At 42.7% G+C, this 18802-nt stretch overlaps 1 protein-coding gene across 2 annotated transcripts in view; it reads left to right on the top strand.

Annotated features, from left to right (window-relative positions):
* CTNNA3 (catenin alpha 3) overlaps positions 1–18802 on the top strand; it is a 429736-nt gene that overhangs the window by 339906 nt on the left and 71028 nt on the right. For both annotated transcript variants that reach the window (XM_063164177.1, XM_063164176.1), the window contains exon 13: positions 7374–7525. In XM_063164177.1, the coding sequence (XP_063020247.1) occupies positions 7374–7525 (152 nt within the window). The remainder of the gene's footprint in view (positions 1–7373; positions 7526–18802) is intronic.

Raw genomic sequence — 18802 nt, 5'->3', positions numbered from 1 at the left:
TTCAGCAATGAGAACCCAATTCCAAATGCACTGCAGCAATTGCCACTGACTCCTGTGGTTGTGGTGCAGCCCTTGGGTTCCTGTTCCTTCTGCCTGGTGCCAGTGTTTGTGACCCCACTGAACAGAGCCCCCCTGACTTTGTCACTGCTGTCTGAATCACTCCCAGGCCACCTCTGAATATTAAATTTACAGACAGTATTTTTCTGGCACCATTCAGAAAAATCTCTTTTCTGTGCTTGACAGCATTTACTGGTATTTCACTGTAATTAAGTGTTTGAGGATTTTGGCAACCAAGATGTATTTTTTCTTGCGCTTACTTTTAAAATGTCAGCAGTCTTCCATGAAAAATAATTCTTCTTGATGAAATTATTTCAGTTATTCCAAGTTACTGTGGAAGTAGACATAGAACTAAAATGTAGTGACCCTTTTCCCAATCCATTTTGTCCAAGGAGATTTTGTCTTGTATGTTTTTGTTGTTTGCTAGCATATGTCAAAACCACGGTATCTGACTCTGCCTAAAAAGCTGTATTGATTTTCTGATGTTTCCCAGTGGGATATGCAATTTTTTTTTGTCTTTGGGCCAAAAAAGCTTGGAATCTTGTGCAGTTTTATTCTTTGTGGCTAATTCAATTAATTTCAGGTTTTCTAGGTTGATGCTACACCCACTGGGAACCAGATTTCTAAAAAGTCAATATTTCTAGTAATCTACCAAAATAGGTGGCTGCATTTCAAAATTGAATGTTTAAATTGTTGTCTGCTGTTAATGTTTTGAAGACCAACTCATTGTCAGCATAGTTATATTTGAAATATGGAGATATGTCTTAGTTACATGTTCTGAGCTGCTGAAATGGCACTGGTGTCTCCCAAAATAAATAAAGTTACTGCAGTACCTGAAGAGCAGCTGTACCAAGCAGCTGTAAATTCAGCACCACTGCCATGCCCCCTCCATAAGGACTGGCTGGGGATCACAGACAAGTGGGTGTGTTGGAAACTGCTGTGCTCAGTTGTTTCTTCCCACTTTTCTCCTTTAAAGGGTAACTGTAAGTTTTTTGTGAATTACCCCATTCTCTGGCTTTGGTTTATAGCACAATGCATCTACAATGCAACCCAAGAAGGTTCACAGAGAGGGATTTGGGATGGTTGTCATTTTATTTTTTATTTAACTCTCAGGACTTTTCTTTCCCACTTAAATTGCTAAAAAGCTGCTCTCTGTTCAGCTAGTCTCTCTTACGTAGAATGAAGTCACTTGCTCCCCACAAGGACTTAAATTTCCTCTTAATTTCCTTTTTAGGGCATTTTCTGTGTCCTGCTCAGTCAATTTGGAAATTCCCAATTTGGGAATATTTGGTCAGCAGCCTGTAGAAATTGCCTGATACGTTAATTGCCTCTTTGCTCTTGCTGGCTGAGCTTTGGCTGTGTTTGGGATGTTTTTTAGGTACAGACTTTGGGTATTTACTAGTCTTAGCTTCTGTGTAGCTATATGGCATTCCATGTAGTGCAGATTGCTCTAAATGAAGCCCAGAGACTGCACTTGAAGGAAGGGCAGGCAAGTTCTGGGCTGAGGAGTGGTTCCTGTTCCCACAGCTTGTGATGCCGTGCTGTGGCAGGGGACTGATGAGACAAGACAGGCCCACATGGTCCACACTGTCTGCTAAGGAATGGGAAATAAATTCTGAAATTCCTCTCATCTGTCCTAGGGGGAAATGTCATTCTCATCTGGGATCTCATGGTCACTCTGTCCTTGAGCATGGCAGCAAAATGTATTAGGCAGAGGGCTTCAAAAAAAGGAGGATTATGTAAATTATTGAAATGATCTCTCTGCTCCTTTGCAGGCTGTGACCTGTCTCTAATGAGTTCCCTGTGCAGGGGAGCTCATGTGCTCCCTCCAAAGCATGGCCACAAAGAAACCCTTTGAAGGTGTCTGAGACGGGTCCCACTGAAGCTTGGGCTGTGATGTTCAGCTGCAGGGCACTGCTTCAATTCCCAGCTGCAGTGTTCCGTGCCTTTGCAGGCTGTGCTCCAGGGATTCCTAAATCCCAAACAATCCCCTGAGCCCATGGCACAGAGAGCAGGGACTGCTGTGTGCACCTGAGCTGTCCTGGTGCAAAACAAAACAACTCCTGTTCCAGGTGGGAGGCTGAATCACTGTCATGGGTGTGTTCAGGGAGGAATAAATTGGGGCCGTTGCAAAATTAAAAGCAGCAATTTACTGGATTGCTACTCATTAATTCCACACATTGCCAATAATTAGGTCTCACTTGCTGTCAATATTTTCTCACATTCAGGACAGTTAACTCCTAAAAATCTTACCCTTGTTAGCTGTGAAGATCTGCTACCACAAAACTGCTGTCATGTTCAGCGTAGTTTCTGTATAAATATGTCTGTAAACATACACATACAAAAATACTCATGATGCCCGTTTGTACATAGCTAGGTAAGTATATACTCATGTCTACATGTATATACACACTCAGCTGTGTTTTGTGGGTCTGCCAGCAGTCTGCCAGCTTTGCAAGCTGCAAAATGCACAGCTGCAGCTGGCACGGGTCTGAGTTAGAGAGGCAGATACAGCTTGCTTTTTGTCAGGAAACTTTTTATGTGCATCAGGCCTCTCCCTGGACTACTTCATGTTCTATTACGCTGTTATTATGCAGAAACTTTGGCATGAAATGCTAAATTCCATTAGGATAATTTATAGATCTTTATGCTCTAAATAGTCAGGGAGGGGACAATGGGGGATTCTGAGATCGTGCCTCTCATGCACTGGCCTAGGATTGAAGCTGCCAGAGGAAAATGAGCTCTTCCAGGTGTTGCAAGTCCCACAAATAGTTAATCTCTTCTCCTGCATAAAACCTGTAAACTTGTTACCAAATAAGGTGAATGCTAATATAAGGGGTATATCAAATACCTATAGTCACAAAGCTCTTCTGCTTCATTCATATACATATGTATGTAGATATATGTAAATGTATTCCTTAGAAAGCCATTGGATACAGTGGCAGAGTAAGAAGTTACCAATTTAACATTGTATCACAGAAATAGAGGCTTGAATTAGGAGTTTGTACCACAGTGAAATTAGCTTCAGGAGCTGCTTCATCTTCACCTTAGGATTGCTTTATGTGCATTTGTAAGAGTCACAAGTGGTTGCAGTTTCAAAACCTGCTTGTGTTATTCAGCTCAACCTCTTCCAGTGAGTGCACAGTACTCTTTTTTTGCAGTAATTCCATTATTATTTCAGTGTATTTTGGAACACCTCTAATGAAGCTATCTCCATCAGTCACCGAAACAATCTGTTCCATTCTGAATTTTATCTTGGGTGCCGTGACTCAGGCTGCTGCCAGCAGATCCCTTTTATTTCACAGGGTGTCCCTTAGCTAGCCCAGTTGCCTCAGCTTAGATGGGTTTTATTTTTTTCATTCTTTATGTACCATTCTGGAGTGCAGTGACATGAAGAGGAGACATAATACTTAGCAGTAAAATTGGCTTGCTGGCATAGGCAGTGTTCTTACCATCTGAAATTCTGAGACACCTTTCGAGAAGAAATTTACAAATGCTTATTTTTAAATCACAGGAAGTGCAAACTATTACCTGATCTCAAAGAATGTAATTAAATAAAGAAGCACTGAATAGAGGCTGTGTGGCTATTATCTAGATTTCTTACCTTTCTCTAGTATTACCTTGCATTTAACAGGCAGCTGTGTTTTTAATCTTTACAACCATACTTTTCTTCAATTCCACTGAATTTTTGCAGCTGGAAAGCTGCTTAAGTCCTCTGTAAGCAACCTGAGGTACCCATCACACTGACTTCCATGCTGGGTGATCAGGTTATGGGGGAATAATGAAGTACTTGAGGCACACACCTCTTGTGTCAAGTCATTTCTGCTGCCCCCACCTGTGCCTTGGTGTGGCTCTGGGCTGCTCACACCTCTGGTGGCTTGCCTGCTGCACGTGTGCTTTATTTCAGTGCTCTGCTGTCATGCTAGCTTCATCTGAAACTCATCCAGTAGCTTTTCAGGCCATACTTGACTGTACTTCAGGCGGGTTTTTGCAAGTTTTCCTCCTCGTAGAGTCCTAATTCATGACTAGCAACTTGCCCTGATTTTCTTACCTTCAGAAGGAAAACCATTTTTTTCACTCCAGCTTGCCCATTTTTTTTTTATTTTTTGTTTTTTAATTACTTGTTTGGGCCCAGAAGATGCCTGCAGGTGGCTGAATCCCCAGGAGAGCTGTCTCCTGTGTTGAAAGGCCACTGGAGTTAAGGCAGAGCCGTGGCAGGGCTGCAGTGTGTGTCGCTGGGCTCTGAAGCTGTGCACAGAGAGCTTCAGTCACTGCCTGTGCTCTCACTTCCATTTCAAAGCTGCCTTTGAAGGAGCAGCTCTTCAGCCTTTGTTCCAGTGGGAGCTCTCCTGCCTTTCCTCACTCTGCTGGCACCACTGGGGAGGTTGCTCAGAGTCTTTGTGCATGCAGATAAACACCGAAGGGAAACTTGGCTTATTTACCTCTAATTTTCTTGGGATAAATTGTGGGTTTGCTACTTTCTTCCCTTTTTTTCCCTGAGTGAAGAACTGTAAAGATTTTGAATTTAAAACAAGAAGTACATTTTTTTTGGGGTCAGTTCTAGGAGGTGGTGACAGTTCATGTCTGGCCAGGTGTGTTTGAGTGTTGGGCACAGTTTGGCTCTGCAGCCTGTTGGCTTTTCACTCTAAGCTGCTTTGGTGGTGGCTCGAGTGGGGTAATCCCTTACACAGCTGAAGTAAAAGGTACAAGCACAGAGGCTCCTGCAAAGCTGAGAATCTGTTTTCCTGATTGTTTTATTGTTAAAAATAACAGGCACAGAGTTGCTAATTGGAAAGAAGGGATTAGTGAAGTTTAGTTTTCTTTGTGAAGAGCTGGGCCCTGACAGCTATTAAACTACAAACCGGCTTCATTAGTTGGTTTTGATTGAAGATTACAAAATCAAGCAAAAACATTAGAGGACTAAGAAGACATGCCTACAAGGAAATATGAAAAGTATTATTAAAAAAAACCAGCGGAATTAGGAAACACTTGATGAATTTTAAAGCAAATTAGTTTAATTTCAATAATATATTTTTGATAGCGTGAAATCTTTAATTACTTTAGGGACTTTGAACATTATGCTTATGAGCATATTGGTATTTTCCAAACATCCTCCTTTCTGCACCTTCCCTCTCAGGGAAAGCACAATTACAGATGCTCATATTGAAATTTGCTTTTAATTTTTTTTGCAGGAGAAACAGAATGGAACACAAAGAAAACAGAAATAAAATGTACAAATAAAACAAATAAATCCCCATTAAAATTTAGTACTTCTCAGTTGTCTAACACTTGATATTTTTAATTTTACTAGTTTTATTTTGCTTTTGAAAAAGTGAAAAAATAAGTAATTTCCTCCTGTTCTCAGTTGCATCCACTTCTCTACTATATTTAGGCTGCCTAGAAAAATAAAGCCAAGTACAGGAAATATGCACATTATTGGTGCAATTCAGTCCACTAGATGCAGTGTTTCAGAGGGTTGCCTGACTATTTGAGGTCTGTGAAGTATTTTGGATGTCAGTTATCCATGGGTAGGAGCTCATATATGCACCAAAATGCTCTTTTTTTTTTTAGTAATTGATTGGGAGCTCAAAACTGAAATAAATCCCAGTAGTCTTGGATTTGAGGGAGTTGTCCTATCACTTAGAGGGAAAATGAGCAGGAAATAAAGTGTATTTTCACACTTCATTAGCAGATTGGTGTGTACATGCTTTAGAACTGCAGTATAGTCCTGTGCTTTATTTGTCTGTGTAAAAGTGCTGTTGCTGCAAAGCCCCATCTGAAATGCTGCTGGAGGAGAGCCCTGAGTGGTGGTTCTGGACTCAAGTGCAGCCTGGGTTGCACTTGGAATTGTTTTGATAGTCTAAAGGCCAAAATCTGTGTTTAACTAGAAAGAAAAGCGTTACAAAATGATGAAAAGTTCTCATTCAGTGGTGCTTCTTTGATTTTTTTTTTAAGACCAATAAATAGGCACTTGTTCTCCTTAATTATTTTATGTGATTGCAAATGAAAAATGTCTTGTATTTTTTCTGTACTATTATAAATCTTTCCACTGACCTTTTTGAAGATATGACAATTCCAGTGATATTCTGAAGAGGCACTGATTTTAAATACCCTGTTTTTCAAGTTAAGTGGCAACTACTTGTTGGCTCAAAGACAGTGAAGTTACAGTAATTAGAGAATGCATTTAGCTGTCTCCAAGGGCTATGTGGGTCTCTTCATCAAAGTTAGGCAGGAAAGCATTTTGGGGCACCTAAGTTGCCAGGTTTTCTTATTCAGAAATAATCATGCCTTCAACTGAAGCTTTGTCTGCCTCCAGATTTATTAAAAACTTCAAGATTTGCCTGAAATGTTCCACATCAGTGGTATCAGTAGTAGTGCTTTTGTGTGTCAGGGATTTGTGAATTGCACAGTGTGGAATTGTGGAGGGTGGAACACAAACAATATTAATGTTTGAAACCAGCACATTGCCAGAGAGAGAGCTTTAGTACCATGAGGCCTGTTACTGATACTGAATATTACACAAGTTCAGTTTTATCCTTCTGCTTTTGTTATGTCCTCAGACTCCAAGTGACAGGAAATGAGTTTGGTCTGGGCTTGATTGAGGTCCTTGTGTGTGTGTGATGGATTTTCCATCTGCATTCCTTCCATATTCTGTGCTGGGTTTCCTTTGCTGCAGGGTGGTGTGAAGGCTTGAGGGAGCTGCAGAGCTGCCAGGTCACCATGCAGAACAAACCCCAGGGGCAGCAGCAGAAAACACCCAGCCCTTCTGGGTGAAGCACAGGTTAAAATCCAGCTGACTCAAGTGCACAGTTTGTTTGGTTCAAACAAGAGAAATTGCCCTGGTAAATTCGGGTTACAGCTGTGGGACTTGCTCAGTTGAAGAATAAACATCAATCTTCTGCTGGTTACATCTCCATTCAGAATGAAAGCAGATTGGGAAATAGTGGAAGTCTGTTCAGCAGTGGTTGTAACTTTAAGCCAGGTTGTTCATCCTGATTCTCTGGGTAAAATTGCTATTGAAATCACCAACAAATTTTTACAACTGCTCCCCCAGCTCCTCTTTTAAAACTTCTTTCTTCTTTTAATGCTGTACAACCACCCACAGCTTATGTGCTTACCATGGGCATTTTTATAACTGTGATAAAAACTACAAAGGTATTCTCACTTAAAAGTAATTGCACTATTACTGTAATGCTTTTTAGAAAAGAAAGTTTTTATCAATGTTAGGTGTTTTGCCAAAAAGAAATAAACTATATGTTCTTTTATGCTCACTGAATTTTGTTGTTTTTTGTTTTTTTTTTTTTTTTTTTTTATAGTGATTCCAGAGTTTATTAATCAAGTAAATATTGCATTGGAGAGCTTAAGCAAGAACACAGTGCATCTGTTTGATGACAACCAGTTTGTTGACATTTCCAAGAAGGTGTATGATACAATTCACAACATCAGGTGCTCTGTCATGATGATTCGGGTGAGTCTGCAGTTTGTTCCTTTCATACTGGTGGCTGAGATGGGACAGGATGTCAGGGCATTTTTGGGAGCATTCAGAGCTATGTGTGTGATAAATGCCCCCAAGCTCATATCCATGATGAAATGGCCTGGGAAACTTGGGTTACAGGGAAATGTGTGATTGTAACTGCACAAGTCTAGAACTGCATTGAGTACCACATCAGAATGTTGCACAAAAATGTCTTTACTTCTTTAAAAATACATACTTTTGTTTGGTTGGTAAAGATCTTTGTTCACTTCATTAGCTGCTAACTCGCAGCTACAAAACCAAATCTTGTAGTTCTTCAGCTTTAACCTGTGGAATGTAGGAGAGAGAGTATTTCCAGGTGATTCTGATATTCCCATATCAAGTTCTTTCAGCCTTACATCAGAACCTGATTTCTTTGTCTCACACAGTTGCAATCACTGCGCTTATGTTTGTGTTTTTCCTGAAGTTCAGAAACTGAATCAGAGAAGCTTATTTTTTAAATTCAAGCCAGAATTTTGTCAGATGCAGAGTTTCCCCCAAATATCTTCATAAAGAATGATAAACAACTGAGCTGCAATCTCTGTATGTTCAGCAATTTCATTTCAATATAAGATTAAGCATTAATAACAATATAGATAGATTTTTCCAAGGAAGTTGATCTTCTGCACTGACTGTGCAGTTGAGAACATGGTAGGAAACAGATTCCTTTTCTTGTGAATACAAAGCCATGAGCAGCAGCTGATGGGAGGTGGGTGTGCTGCTCTGCTCCATTTCGGTGAGACCCCTCCTGCAGAGCTCCTCCAGCCCTGGGGTCCCAGCACAGCAGGGACACGGAGTGTTGGAGTGTTGCAGAGGAGGCACAGGAATGATCAGAGGGATGGAGCCCCTCTCCCACGAGGAAAGCTGGGGCTGGGGAGGTCTCTGTGGAGGCCATGCTGCAGCCCTTGGGTACTTACAGGGGCTTGTAAATGAGAACAGACTTCTCTGTAGGGCCTGTTGTGATAGGGCAGGGGGTTATGATTTTAAATGAAAGAGGGGAGATTTAGCTAGATAAAAGGAAGAAATTTATTGCAATGTGAGTGCCAGTGAAACACTGGCACAGGCTGCCCAGCAAGGTGGTAGAAGCCCCATCCCTGGAAGCATTCCAGGCCAGGCTGCAGGGCTCTGAGGAAACTGCTCATTGCAGGAGGTGTTGGACTTGGTGGCCTTTAAAGGTCCCTTCCCACCAAAGCCATTCTAATGTGAAGAACATTGGTCTTAACATACTGCATTGTGTGAGGTAAAGTAGGAATTCAGGTGTGCAGAATGATTCCAATGTCTCATCCTTATTGCAAGGGTCAGTTAGGAAGCTGTTTGTACACTGAGGACAGACCCTGAAACATCCAGCATGTGTCCCATAGCAGTGAGAGTTCGTGAGCTGGGTGTAGGTCCAAACCAAACCCACAACCAAGATTGTGGGTGATGCTTGCTTGGGTCTTCAGATCAGCTCCTGTGTCAGTGAGCACAGGCTAACAAGTTGTCATTGGGACATCTCATTTTTTTCTAGGTAAGCTTCATTTAATGCCGGTGTTGCTCATCCCTCCCTTAGTGACTCAGGGGCTCTTGGGTCTTTTAGGATTACAAAGTTGCTTCTGTTTCTCAGTGAGATAAGAGTCTTCTTTATGTCCAGTTGTCTTAGGCTTGGATTCCATGGTCATGACTGTGTATTTCTTTCTGGAGTTTTGAATTTCTGGAGAATTTACACTGAGGAATGTAACACAGCTTCATTCAGTTTCTGTGCAGAGGCAGATTCAGCTCTGCAGTATTTGCTTGGAGTGCTCTATAGGGATGTCTGTGTGGAACTGTCACTCAGGTAAAATGAGGGGAAAGCCTCATAGGGTGTATTTGTGGGACTAGGTGATATGAGGGGAAAAGCCTCATAGGGTGTCTGTGTGGGACAGTCACTCAGGTGATATGAGGGGAAAAGCCTCAAAGGGTGTCTGTGTGGGACTGTCACTCAGGTGATATGAGGGGAAAGCCTCAGAGGGTGTATTTGTGGGACTGTCACTCAGGTGGTATGAGGGGAAAAGCCTCAGAGGGTGTATTTGTGGGACTGTCACTCAGGTGATATGAGGGGAAAAGCCTCAGAGGGTGTCTGTGTGGGACTGTCACTCAGGTGATATGAGGGGAAAAGCCTCAGAGGGTGTATTTGTGGGACTGTCACTCAGGTGATATGAGGGGGAAAGCCTCATAGGGTGTCTGTGTGGGACTGTCACTCAGGTGATATGAGGGGAAAAGCCTCAGAGGGTGTATTTGTGGGACTGTCACTCAGGTGATATGAGGGGAAAGCCTCATAGGGTGTCTGTGTGGGACTGTCACTAAGGTGATATGAGGGGGAAAGCCTCAGAGGGTGTCTGTGTGGGACTGTCACTCAGGTGATATGAGGGGAAAGCCTCATAGGGTGTATTTGAGGGACTGTCACTCAGGTGATATGAGGGGGAAAGGTTCAGAGGGTGTATTTGTGGGACTGTCACTCAGGTGATATGAGGGGAAAGCCTCATAGGGTGTCTGTGTGGGACAGTCACTCAGGTAAAATGAGGGGAAAGCCTCAAAGGGTGTATTTGTGGGACTGTCATTCAGGTGATATGAGGGGGAAAGCCTCATAGGGTGTCTGTGTGGGACAGTCACTCAGGTAAAATGAGGGGAAAGCCTCAAAGGGTGTATTTGTGGGACTGTCATTCAGGTGATATGAGGGGAAAAGCCTCAGAGGGTGTATTTGTGGGACTGTCACTCAGGTGATATGAGGGGAAAAGCCTCATAGGGTGTATTTGAGGGACTGTCACTCAGGTGGTATGAGGGGAAAAGCCTCAGAGGGTGTATTTGTGGGACTGTCACTCAGGTGGTATGAGGGGAAAAGCCTCATAGGGTGTCTGTGTGGGACTGTCACTCAGGTGATATGAGGGGAAAGCCTCATAGGGTGTCTGTGTGGGACTGTCACTCAGGTGATATGAGGGGAAAAGCCTCAGGTGTGCTGAGGCTGTGACAGCCCAAGGCCCAGGGGGTGCCCCGAGTGCAGCACCTGGGCTGTGCACCCATGAAATCCTGAGGGCACAGCAGCCCTGGAATGGCTTCTCTCAGGGCCATCTTCCTCTGCTGCTTTGCAAGTCCTGACCAGAGCTCAGGAGAGTTAAAAAATGGTTAGAAAGGATGTGAGCTCTCTCCTTAATGAATCCCATTGTTCAGCCACAGCCATGAGAAGGTTTTTTTGAGGTTTGGTGAAATGCTAGTCAGCTACTCCTGCATCCCTTGGAGATAGTGATTGCCAGCACAGAGAGTGCTGAGAAAAGCCTGCCTTTCATTTTCTGAGGCAGGATGTGTTTGCATTCCTGGTTACATATGTTCCAGACAGTGCCAGCTCCCTGGAAGAAGCTTTAGTGGATCTGGGGGTTACTCAGACATGCACTGTTAGTGTAGCAGCCAAGGTGAGGAAATGAGATGTTCTGAGGCCAGAGAATGGCACCTTGCTGCTTACAGGGGATTCATTGCAAGGCTGATTCAAGGCAGGAACTCATTGACAAAAAATAATTGGGAAATGTAAATGGATGGGGCCACTCATTCACAAGGGGCAATTTTTCCACATGGCAGGAAAAGCAGAAATTCTCCAGATCAGTTTCTCAGGAAGCATTTCAAACATGTAATTACACAGAAAGAATGGTTTTAAAAATAGAGTTCTTAAATGTAAAATGCTGCCCAATACTGTTGTTAATGCAAATTACCAGCCATGCATTTCCATGTCCAAGCTCAATCCAAGATATGTAAAACATTGATTGCAGTCCTGCCAGGTATGAGGCAACACTTGAGAGCAGCCACATGTGGCTGGTGTGTGATACTGCTGGGCTGGAACAGAAATGCCTCTGGCATCAGGGGCTGCTCCCCTTGAGATGCTTTTCATTGCACACTTGCAAGCACTGCTTGATGCAGAGGCAGCTGTCCGTGACAAATAACTGATAGTTGGTCCAGGGTGTATCCACAGTTCTCAGTCATTTTTTGACTCTAAAGATCCCATTTTTGTTGTGTTTTAGAGATTTTTGTGGGCTTGATCTTGCACAGGAGCATTTTTACATTATCTGGATAACATTTTAATCAGGATATTGATGTTACAGAAGTAGATTAGATTAAATAGTACAATTAAAGGCAATTCTTGCACGTGAAATATGTAGAAAAGTCAAAGGAAACAGGTTGGTGGTTTTTGAGACAATACACATTGAATGCTGCAGAATGTTAAGATTATTGGTAGAACTTTGTAAAAAACTTCTGTATGAAGATGCTTTTAGTTGAAAAATATGAGACAGCTGGATTGAAATAACAGCTACCAATATCCCATTAGGGATAATCTCTAGTGGAAAGGAATGACTTCAAAAGAAAAACAACTACTGGTAACTAGAGCACTAATAGTCATGCTAACAATTATCCCAAGAACAGTGGAAACAAAGTCACCAAATCAAACGTTTCACAAAATTCTTTGTACTTTTTGGAGGATAAACAAGTGAGCAGCTGTTCAGGTTTTCCAGAGACAAAGAAGAGGGCAAAGGGTTCACATGCTCTATGCAAGATGCTTTTACTAATGTTCATGGAAGCAGTGACTGAGGAACCCAAGTTCTCTAGCTTTGTGAGAAGTGCAGAGTGTGTATTGAAATTGCTGTTCTTAGCACATTAAAACATTTGTTAAAAATCCTCTCTGCTGAATGGCTATTCTCTGTGCTGTTTCTCTCAGAATTCTGGCATGGAGACCATAGGTTCCCTCAGGAGTTTATGGTGTTAGGCTTTTGGAGTTTGTTTTGCACGTTGTTCCTTGATTTCCCTGCACCATGATGTGTGGGATTTCCATCCCCCAGCCCTCCTGAAAACTGTAGCAAAGCATTCATTTTCCTTTTCTGTCTTACCTAGGTACTTTTATTCAACTAGATCCCCCCTGCACCTCCAATCAATTCCTAATATTCCTGTTTCTTTAGCCAACAGTCTTTTACTGTGTTTTAATTTTCTTTGGAAAGTCAAACTCAGTTTAGGTACACATTCAAAAGTCTACAGCATAAATGCTTTTTCATATATTTTGGCTTTCTCAGAATACCCTTGGATGGTTTCTTTTTTAACTTCTTTTGTTGGTTGCAAATCTGGCATGATTTTTCATTCTGTTTTAAAGAAATGTAAGAATTCATCCTCAACAGAGCTTGAGTTCTTCAGTAAGAGACATCACAGCAAAATTCATTATCTTTCACCCAGCAGAGTTACAGGAAGATTTAGAACATGGACCTCTAGGACAGGAAGGTTGCAAGTGCTGAAACCTTTCAGCCAGTTACTGAGTGTCCAGTTAAATTCTACCACAGCTTTTTCTAATCACAGAATTATCCTGCACCTGCAGGGTTTTCTGCCTGTTTTTACTTCTGTAGTCCAAGTGAGTTAGACCCTGTCCAGTGCAGGCAATAACAAGCATGAATTGAACATCTGTTTAAGTTAAAGAAAACAAAGCAAAACAGAGAATCATATGAGAATGGCAGACATTTACTGCAGTCCTATTGTTGGTTTTTCCAAAAAGGCCTTGAGACCTCATGGGACAGACAGACAAGGAACTGTTCATACAGCCTTGTTGAGCTTCATTGTTGGTTGGAAATATAGAAGTGAAGCTAATCCATTACAAACTCATATTGAGAAGTTTGATAAAAACTTTTTTCTTCATCTTTTTCTATCCTTAGCCACTTGGTCCTGCACCTCTCAGCATTTTCTGGCTGTGTCTGACCCAAGCAGGACAGGACCTTTCCTTCCCCTCCTTGGCCCCTTCAGTTCTGTCACCCAAGGGTTGATGTGTTGGATGTAGTGTGGCTGCAGAGGAATGTGTTCATGTGATGTCTTTAAAAGAGAGTGCAGAACAAATGCCTGTTGTCTGTCAGGGGTAGTGGCACATCTCCTTTTTCAGGTTGTTATCCTGAGTCCCATAAAAGGAGAATGTCACTTTGTGCTGTAGAACGCAAATAAGAGGTGAGTTAAAAGTGTTTAGTGCTGCAATCAGCTGCACATCTCTGAGGTAAAACCTTCTGACAGCTGCTTGTCCCTGGCATGCTATTTGGTTTTTAACATCTCAAGTCACAATCACCAGCCTTGAAGTACCATTATGAGAAAACTTAAAGCACTATCCCATACTGGTTACATTTCATTTCTTAATTCACCCACAGACAAATTTTCTAAAAATGTCTATGTTCTTCACAGTATACCTGGGAAGCCTTCTCATAATGTACAAATACTTGTTGTAATTTATATCAGTATTAGCATCACAGAGTCAGTCATTATTATTATGACTCTGCCTTGCAGATATCCTTCCAAAATGCTCTGTACTGAGCAGTTTTGGGACACACAGCATACATTTCCATTTAACACGTAGACATTTTCAAAAATGCTGATCTCCATTTAGTACCAGGAGAGTTTGTCTTCCTAAATAAATAAAGCAAATTTTCTGGCAAACAGCCATACATTTCAATTTGCTTCTGTTTCATATTTATGTACAATGTAACAAACTCTCAAAGGTCTCAGTTTCATTAGTTTGGGACATTTAATATCTTCAGCAAACCAGATGACTTCTGGTTCTCAGTGTGATGGTGTTGCTGACTTTGTTGCTTTACGGAGTAAGAAGCTGCTCAGTAGTGTAGATATTAACAATACCCACCTCTTGTTTTGTCCTTGAAAGCTGCATCCACTTGTCTCAACATGTGGGCAGGATGTTACCCTAAGAAATAGCTTTAGTTTGGAGTTGCCCCAGTTGCCATAACAAGCACCTGTTCTTAAAAGCTGAGGTGTTTCCACCAGGGAAAAAGAATTGTTAGTAAAAATACAGATGGTTTATTGATTTTAAAAACAGATAGTACATTCACATCTCAGGTAGAGGGGAGAGAGACAGAAGAGGAAAAAAAGCACATGCTTTAGCCTTCCCATCTCAGACAGGAGTGGAACCAGAGCACAGATAAAATATTATTTCACTCAGGGGTGGGTGGCCCTCCCTCCTCCCCCTTCTTCAGGTCCCCTTTGCTTAAACAGAGTAGAGGCAGAGTCCATCCACAGGGTAGTTGGGAAATGGTGGATTTTTTGTTGTTTTTGTTAACAAAAGACAAGAGAAATTTCCTGCTTTTGTGTGCTTCTGCATTTCTGCACTTTGAGATTCACAGGATTAACTTCTTGGCTCTTTGTACATCTTTCTGACTGCTGCCCCATTCCCATGCTCCAGGCATTTGCTCAGGCTTTACAGGGAGATTGCTGATTTTAGACTCTGGTTCTTTTTCATGGACCAAATGAACAGTGACTAGGCAAATAAGTGCCCCCTTTGTCCTCCTATGTGCAGTTCCAAAATGGTCCTTTCACATCCACGTGTTCTGTTATTTCTGTACAGAGAAACCATCCAGTGGTAGAGGAGTGCCAAAAGCAGCTGCCCTTCTGAGGAGCAGTGTGTAGAACTCCTGTGCTGCTTTATGGATGTGCTGGAGGAGCAGCCTCCCTCTGATTGCAGCTGCAATGAGCTTGTGAGGAAGCCCTGGATGTTGTCAGGCCAGTCTTGTGTACAGGAGTGGTGGGGAGGATTTTTCCTCTGCAGAGCAGCAGCTCATGTGCACCCCCCTGGTGTTTGGAATAGTGCCAGAACTCACTGCTTGGGCAGTGCCATGTTCACTCCTGTCCTTTCATACTCGTTTTTCCCCCATTGCTTTGAATTCTTTTAATACTACTTGGTTGTTTTTCATTTTTGTCAAAATATTATGGTTAATGGAGCCTTCTTTTTAAGGCAGAAATACTGCAGTAGCTTTTGAACCCCATCTTACTTTTCACTGTCACAGATTTCACTTGTCTCACCCTCTCCTCAGTGCACAGAGGGCTCACTCAGGGAAAGGACCTCAGGAGATCAGCTGGTCCAAGCTGCTGTTGAAAGCAGAGTGTTATCCAGGGCCCCTTTCAAGACATGTGTGACTTCACTGTTTGCTTTTTAATTTTATCTCTTCGAATTCCAACAGTAATGGGGAATTGATGAGTCAAATAAAGCAATAGTGTGTTAAACTTAGGTGTCAAAGGAAGCTGCTTGCTGCACTTCATGCTGCTGCCAGTCTGTAATACTTTCTCTAATGTTGGCTGTGTTTATGCCTCATTGTTTACATTCAGCACAGGAATGCATGGCCCATCTTTTCCAGTAAAAAGTGGAATTTTCTTTAACCTGGCTTGGGTTTCCAGTTTAGGTGTCAGCTAATGGAAAGGATGTTGTGTTGTGCGTTGTCTAAGAAAAGAAAGAAAAAAATAAGAGCACTGGGTACATACAGACAAAAATCATAAATTATTTCAGAAATGCTAATCAGATATAGTGCTGCTGGTGTCCACTGCCTGCTGCATCCCTTGTAAGATCCATGTGCAGTTCCCTGTCCTGGCACATCTGGGCTGTCTTCTGCCCAGTCTGCACAGCTGCAGGGCTGGGAAATGCAGAGCTCCTCAGCAGCAAATGGCTTCATGGCTTTAAAGGGAATCTCCTCCTGCTGGGATTGCTGGGCCACACACAGGAGTCAGTGCTTATGGATGGCATAAACAGTTTTGACTCACACACTGCTTTAAATGTCAGTTCTTCCCAGTCTAGGGATTAAATTACATTGCAAGTGTCACACATGATTATGCTTTTAATTGTTCACAGAATTACTCTTCTCATTCAGAAAGACAGAACCTTCCAGAATTATTTGATAGCTCTGGTTTAGTGGCTCATTGGAAACTTAAGCACATAACAGTATTTTTTCTGGAACATTAAAATCTTTGCTAAGGGTTTTTTTTTTCTTAGAGCAAGAAAAAGTGATGTGTATTCCTTCCTTGCCATTTGGTGCTTACTATCTAATATCAATTATATTCCCAGAGAAGTGGAATGAACATTATGCTGTAAAGATGGAAGGACTGAATTACTGGAGCCAAAACTGGGGAGCACAGTGAGGTGTGACAGATCATGGACACCCTATTGCAATGTGCCTCCTGCCACGGGGCTCACTGGAGCAGGAGCAAGGCAGGCCTGGAATGGATGGGGACTGCAGCTCCCAGAGCACAGCGTGCTCCCCCAGGCTGTGCTGGTGCTGGTGCTGGGGCTGTGCTGCCCCTTGGCCAGGCCTGCCTGTGCTTCCCTTCTCTGCTGCTCACTGTAAGGTCCATCCATGGCCCAGCTCAAATTTCTCAGTTGCCATTGTCACTGTGGAACCCTTTATCTGGAATGATGGATCTTTTGAGTGTGGTGCAGAAAAGCAGTGAGGTACATCACAAACGTGTTCAGAATGGCACTGGGCTTCAGAACCTGATGGGAATGAGATGTGTTAGGCTGTGATGTGAGTTCTGCTGGCACAGAGTGGGGTGGCAGGGCTGGGGTCTGTGTCGTTCTGTGCTTTGGGTCCGATCTGGTCCTCTTGTCATGCATGTCCTTGCTGATAAAGCAGTGTGACAGTGGACAGGCTTTGGGATTAATTGGTTCTTTATTGCTTCCCTGAGTTCTTTTGGTTTCTGTTCTTAGAATTCCTTAGTATTCCATGAGCATGTTTGAGTTCAGGTTCTGCTTTGAATGACACCTTCATCCATTTCTAAAATTACCATTGCTTGCCAGCTTGAATCACTTGTTTCCTTGAAAGTGTGCTCAGGGCTGGAATGCAGTTGATAAAGGGAGGTGGACATAAGCAGACATAGTGACAACAGGGGAACTGACTCACAAAAAAAGAGACCTTGGGAAAAAATTCTTCAGAGAATTGGAAAAAAAAATAATCCTGCACTGAGCCTGGCAAGTTGAAGATGGTATCTGTGAGTGCTTTTCATCTGAAAAGATTCTGTGGAGGTTTATAAAACTGATGCTGCCTAATTTCCTGAGAAACCCTGTCAGTTACAGCCTGATCTTAAAATAGAGACAGAGGAGTCCCTTCATTGTATTATCAACAAAATCAGTGTATATGAGTACTGAAGGGAAGTGTGTTGCAGCAGAGCAGTGCTGTGCATCCTCTAGCACATAGATTGGGTTGAAATTGCTGTTTTACTGCACCATTCCTCCAGTGCAGCCTAGCAAACAGCAACAGGGGCCTCCAAGGTAATTGCTATAACAGGTACTTCAATTATTAGGAAAGTGGAGCAGTAATATTAATTTAAAATTAGTTTATTACTCTGGCTGCCTTGTGATCCTGGTCTTCATGAAGTAGTCATCATAGAATTACAGGAAATAGAAGAAAACCAGATTATTTAGCAAGTTGAACATAATTCCTTTCAAAAGTAGAAGCCTTCCTTCTTGCTGAACGTGGTGCAGCATGAAATAGCACATGAGAAATGATGATATGGGCCAGTGTGATTCATACCTCTGCCTGCCCTTTGCCTCCTCTGTGGTCAGTGTGTGGTTTGTGCACGGAGGGGACCAGATCAGATCAGCAGGTGTCAGCTGTGTGTTGGTTGCTGATGCCTCCTCAGAATGGGAACTGGACCCTTCTGCCCTGGTGAGGAGCAGTGTGGCATCCCAGCTGGGCAGGGCATGGCACACAGAGAGGCCGTGCCAGGCACACTCTGGGATGCTGTGGGTGTGGGAAAGCTGCACTCCACATGCATAAAGAAACGAGCATGAGACTTCTGGAACATCCAGCAAAAGAACAGACACAAAGAACTGTGTGGTGTTCTAGTGAGGGAGTGGTGAGTGCAGCACACAAAGGCAGAGCCTCTGGAGTACCTGGGTTGTGTGTTAGAATTGATGTGAGGTCACACCGTGCCCTGGATGTGTGGGAGTGTGCAGCTCAGTCTGGCTTCAATAAAACATCTGCTTGTCACCTTGGTGAGCGGAGCCAGAAGCAGAACTTCCCCAGGTTTTAAGCACAGCAGCATCAGTGGAATTAATTTACCAATGCTGGGGTTTGCAGCCAATCACTTGCTGCTGAAATGGAGCCAGTCCCCCAGAGAGATAAAGTCTGGAATTGTGTATGCCTAAACTTTGGCTTTTCTTGGAGGTTCCATTCCATTAATACAGCCTAAACCTTGCATCTTCCAGCTTCCTCCATCTCAGGCTGGGCTGCTTGGTTTGCTCATGCAGTTTATGGGAAACTCACAGGTCAGAAATGAGGTGACTCACCCTGGTTGTCCTTTAACTGCAGAAAGGGAGTTATTTTTTCCTGAATGAAAAGATCATCCTGTCTGATAGGGTTGCTGCTGTATTGTTGGTCTTGTTTCCATGTTTGGGTTATTATATAGTGTATTAAATTGCTCCATGCATTTGTGGAACAT

The sequence above is a fragment of the Melospiza melodia genome, chromosome 9 (genome assembly GCF_035770615.1).
Source record: "Melospiza melodia melodia isolate bMelMel2 chromosome 9, bMelMel2.pri, whole genome shotgun sequence".
NCBI lineage: Eukaryota > Metazoa > Chordata > Aves > Passeriformes > Passerellidae > Melospiza > Melospiza melodia.
Note: the sequence above shows the minus strand (reverse complement) of the source record. Positions and strands in the feature narration are given on the sequence as shown.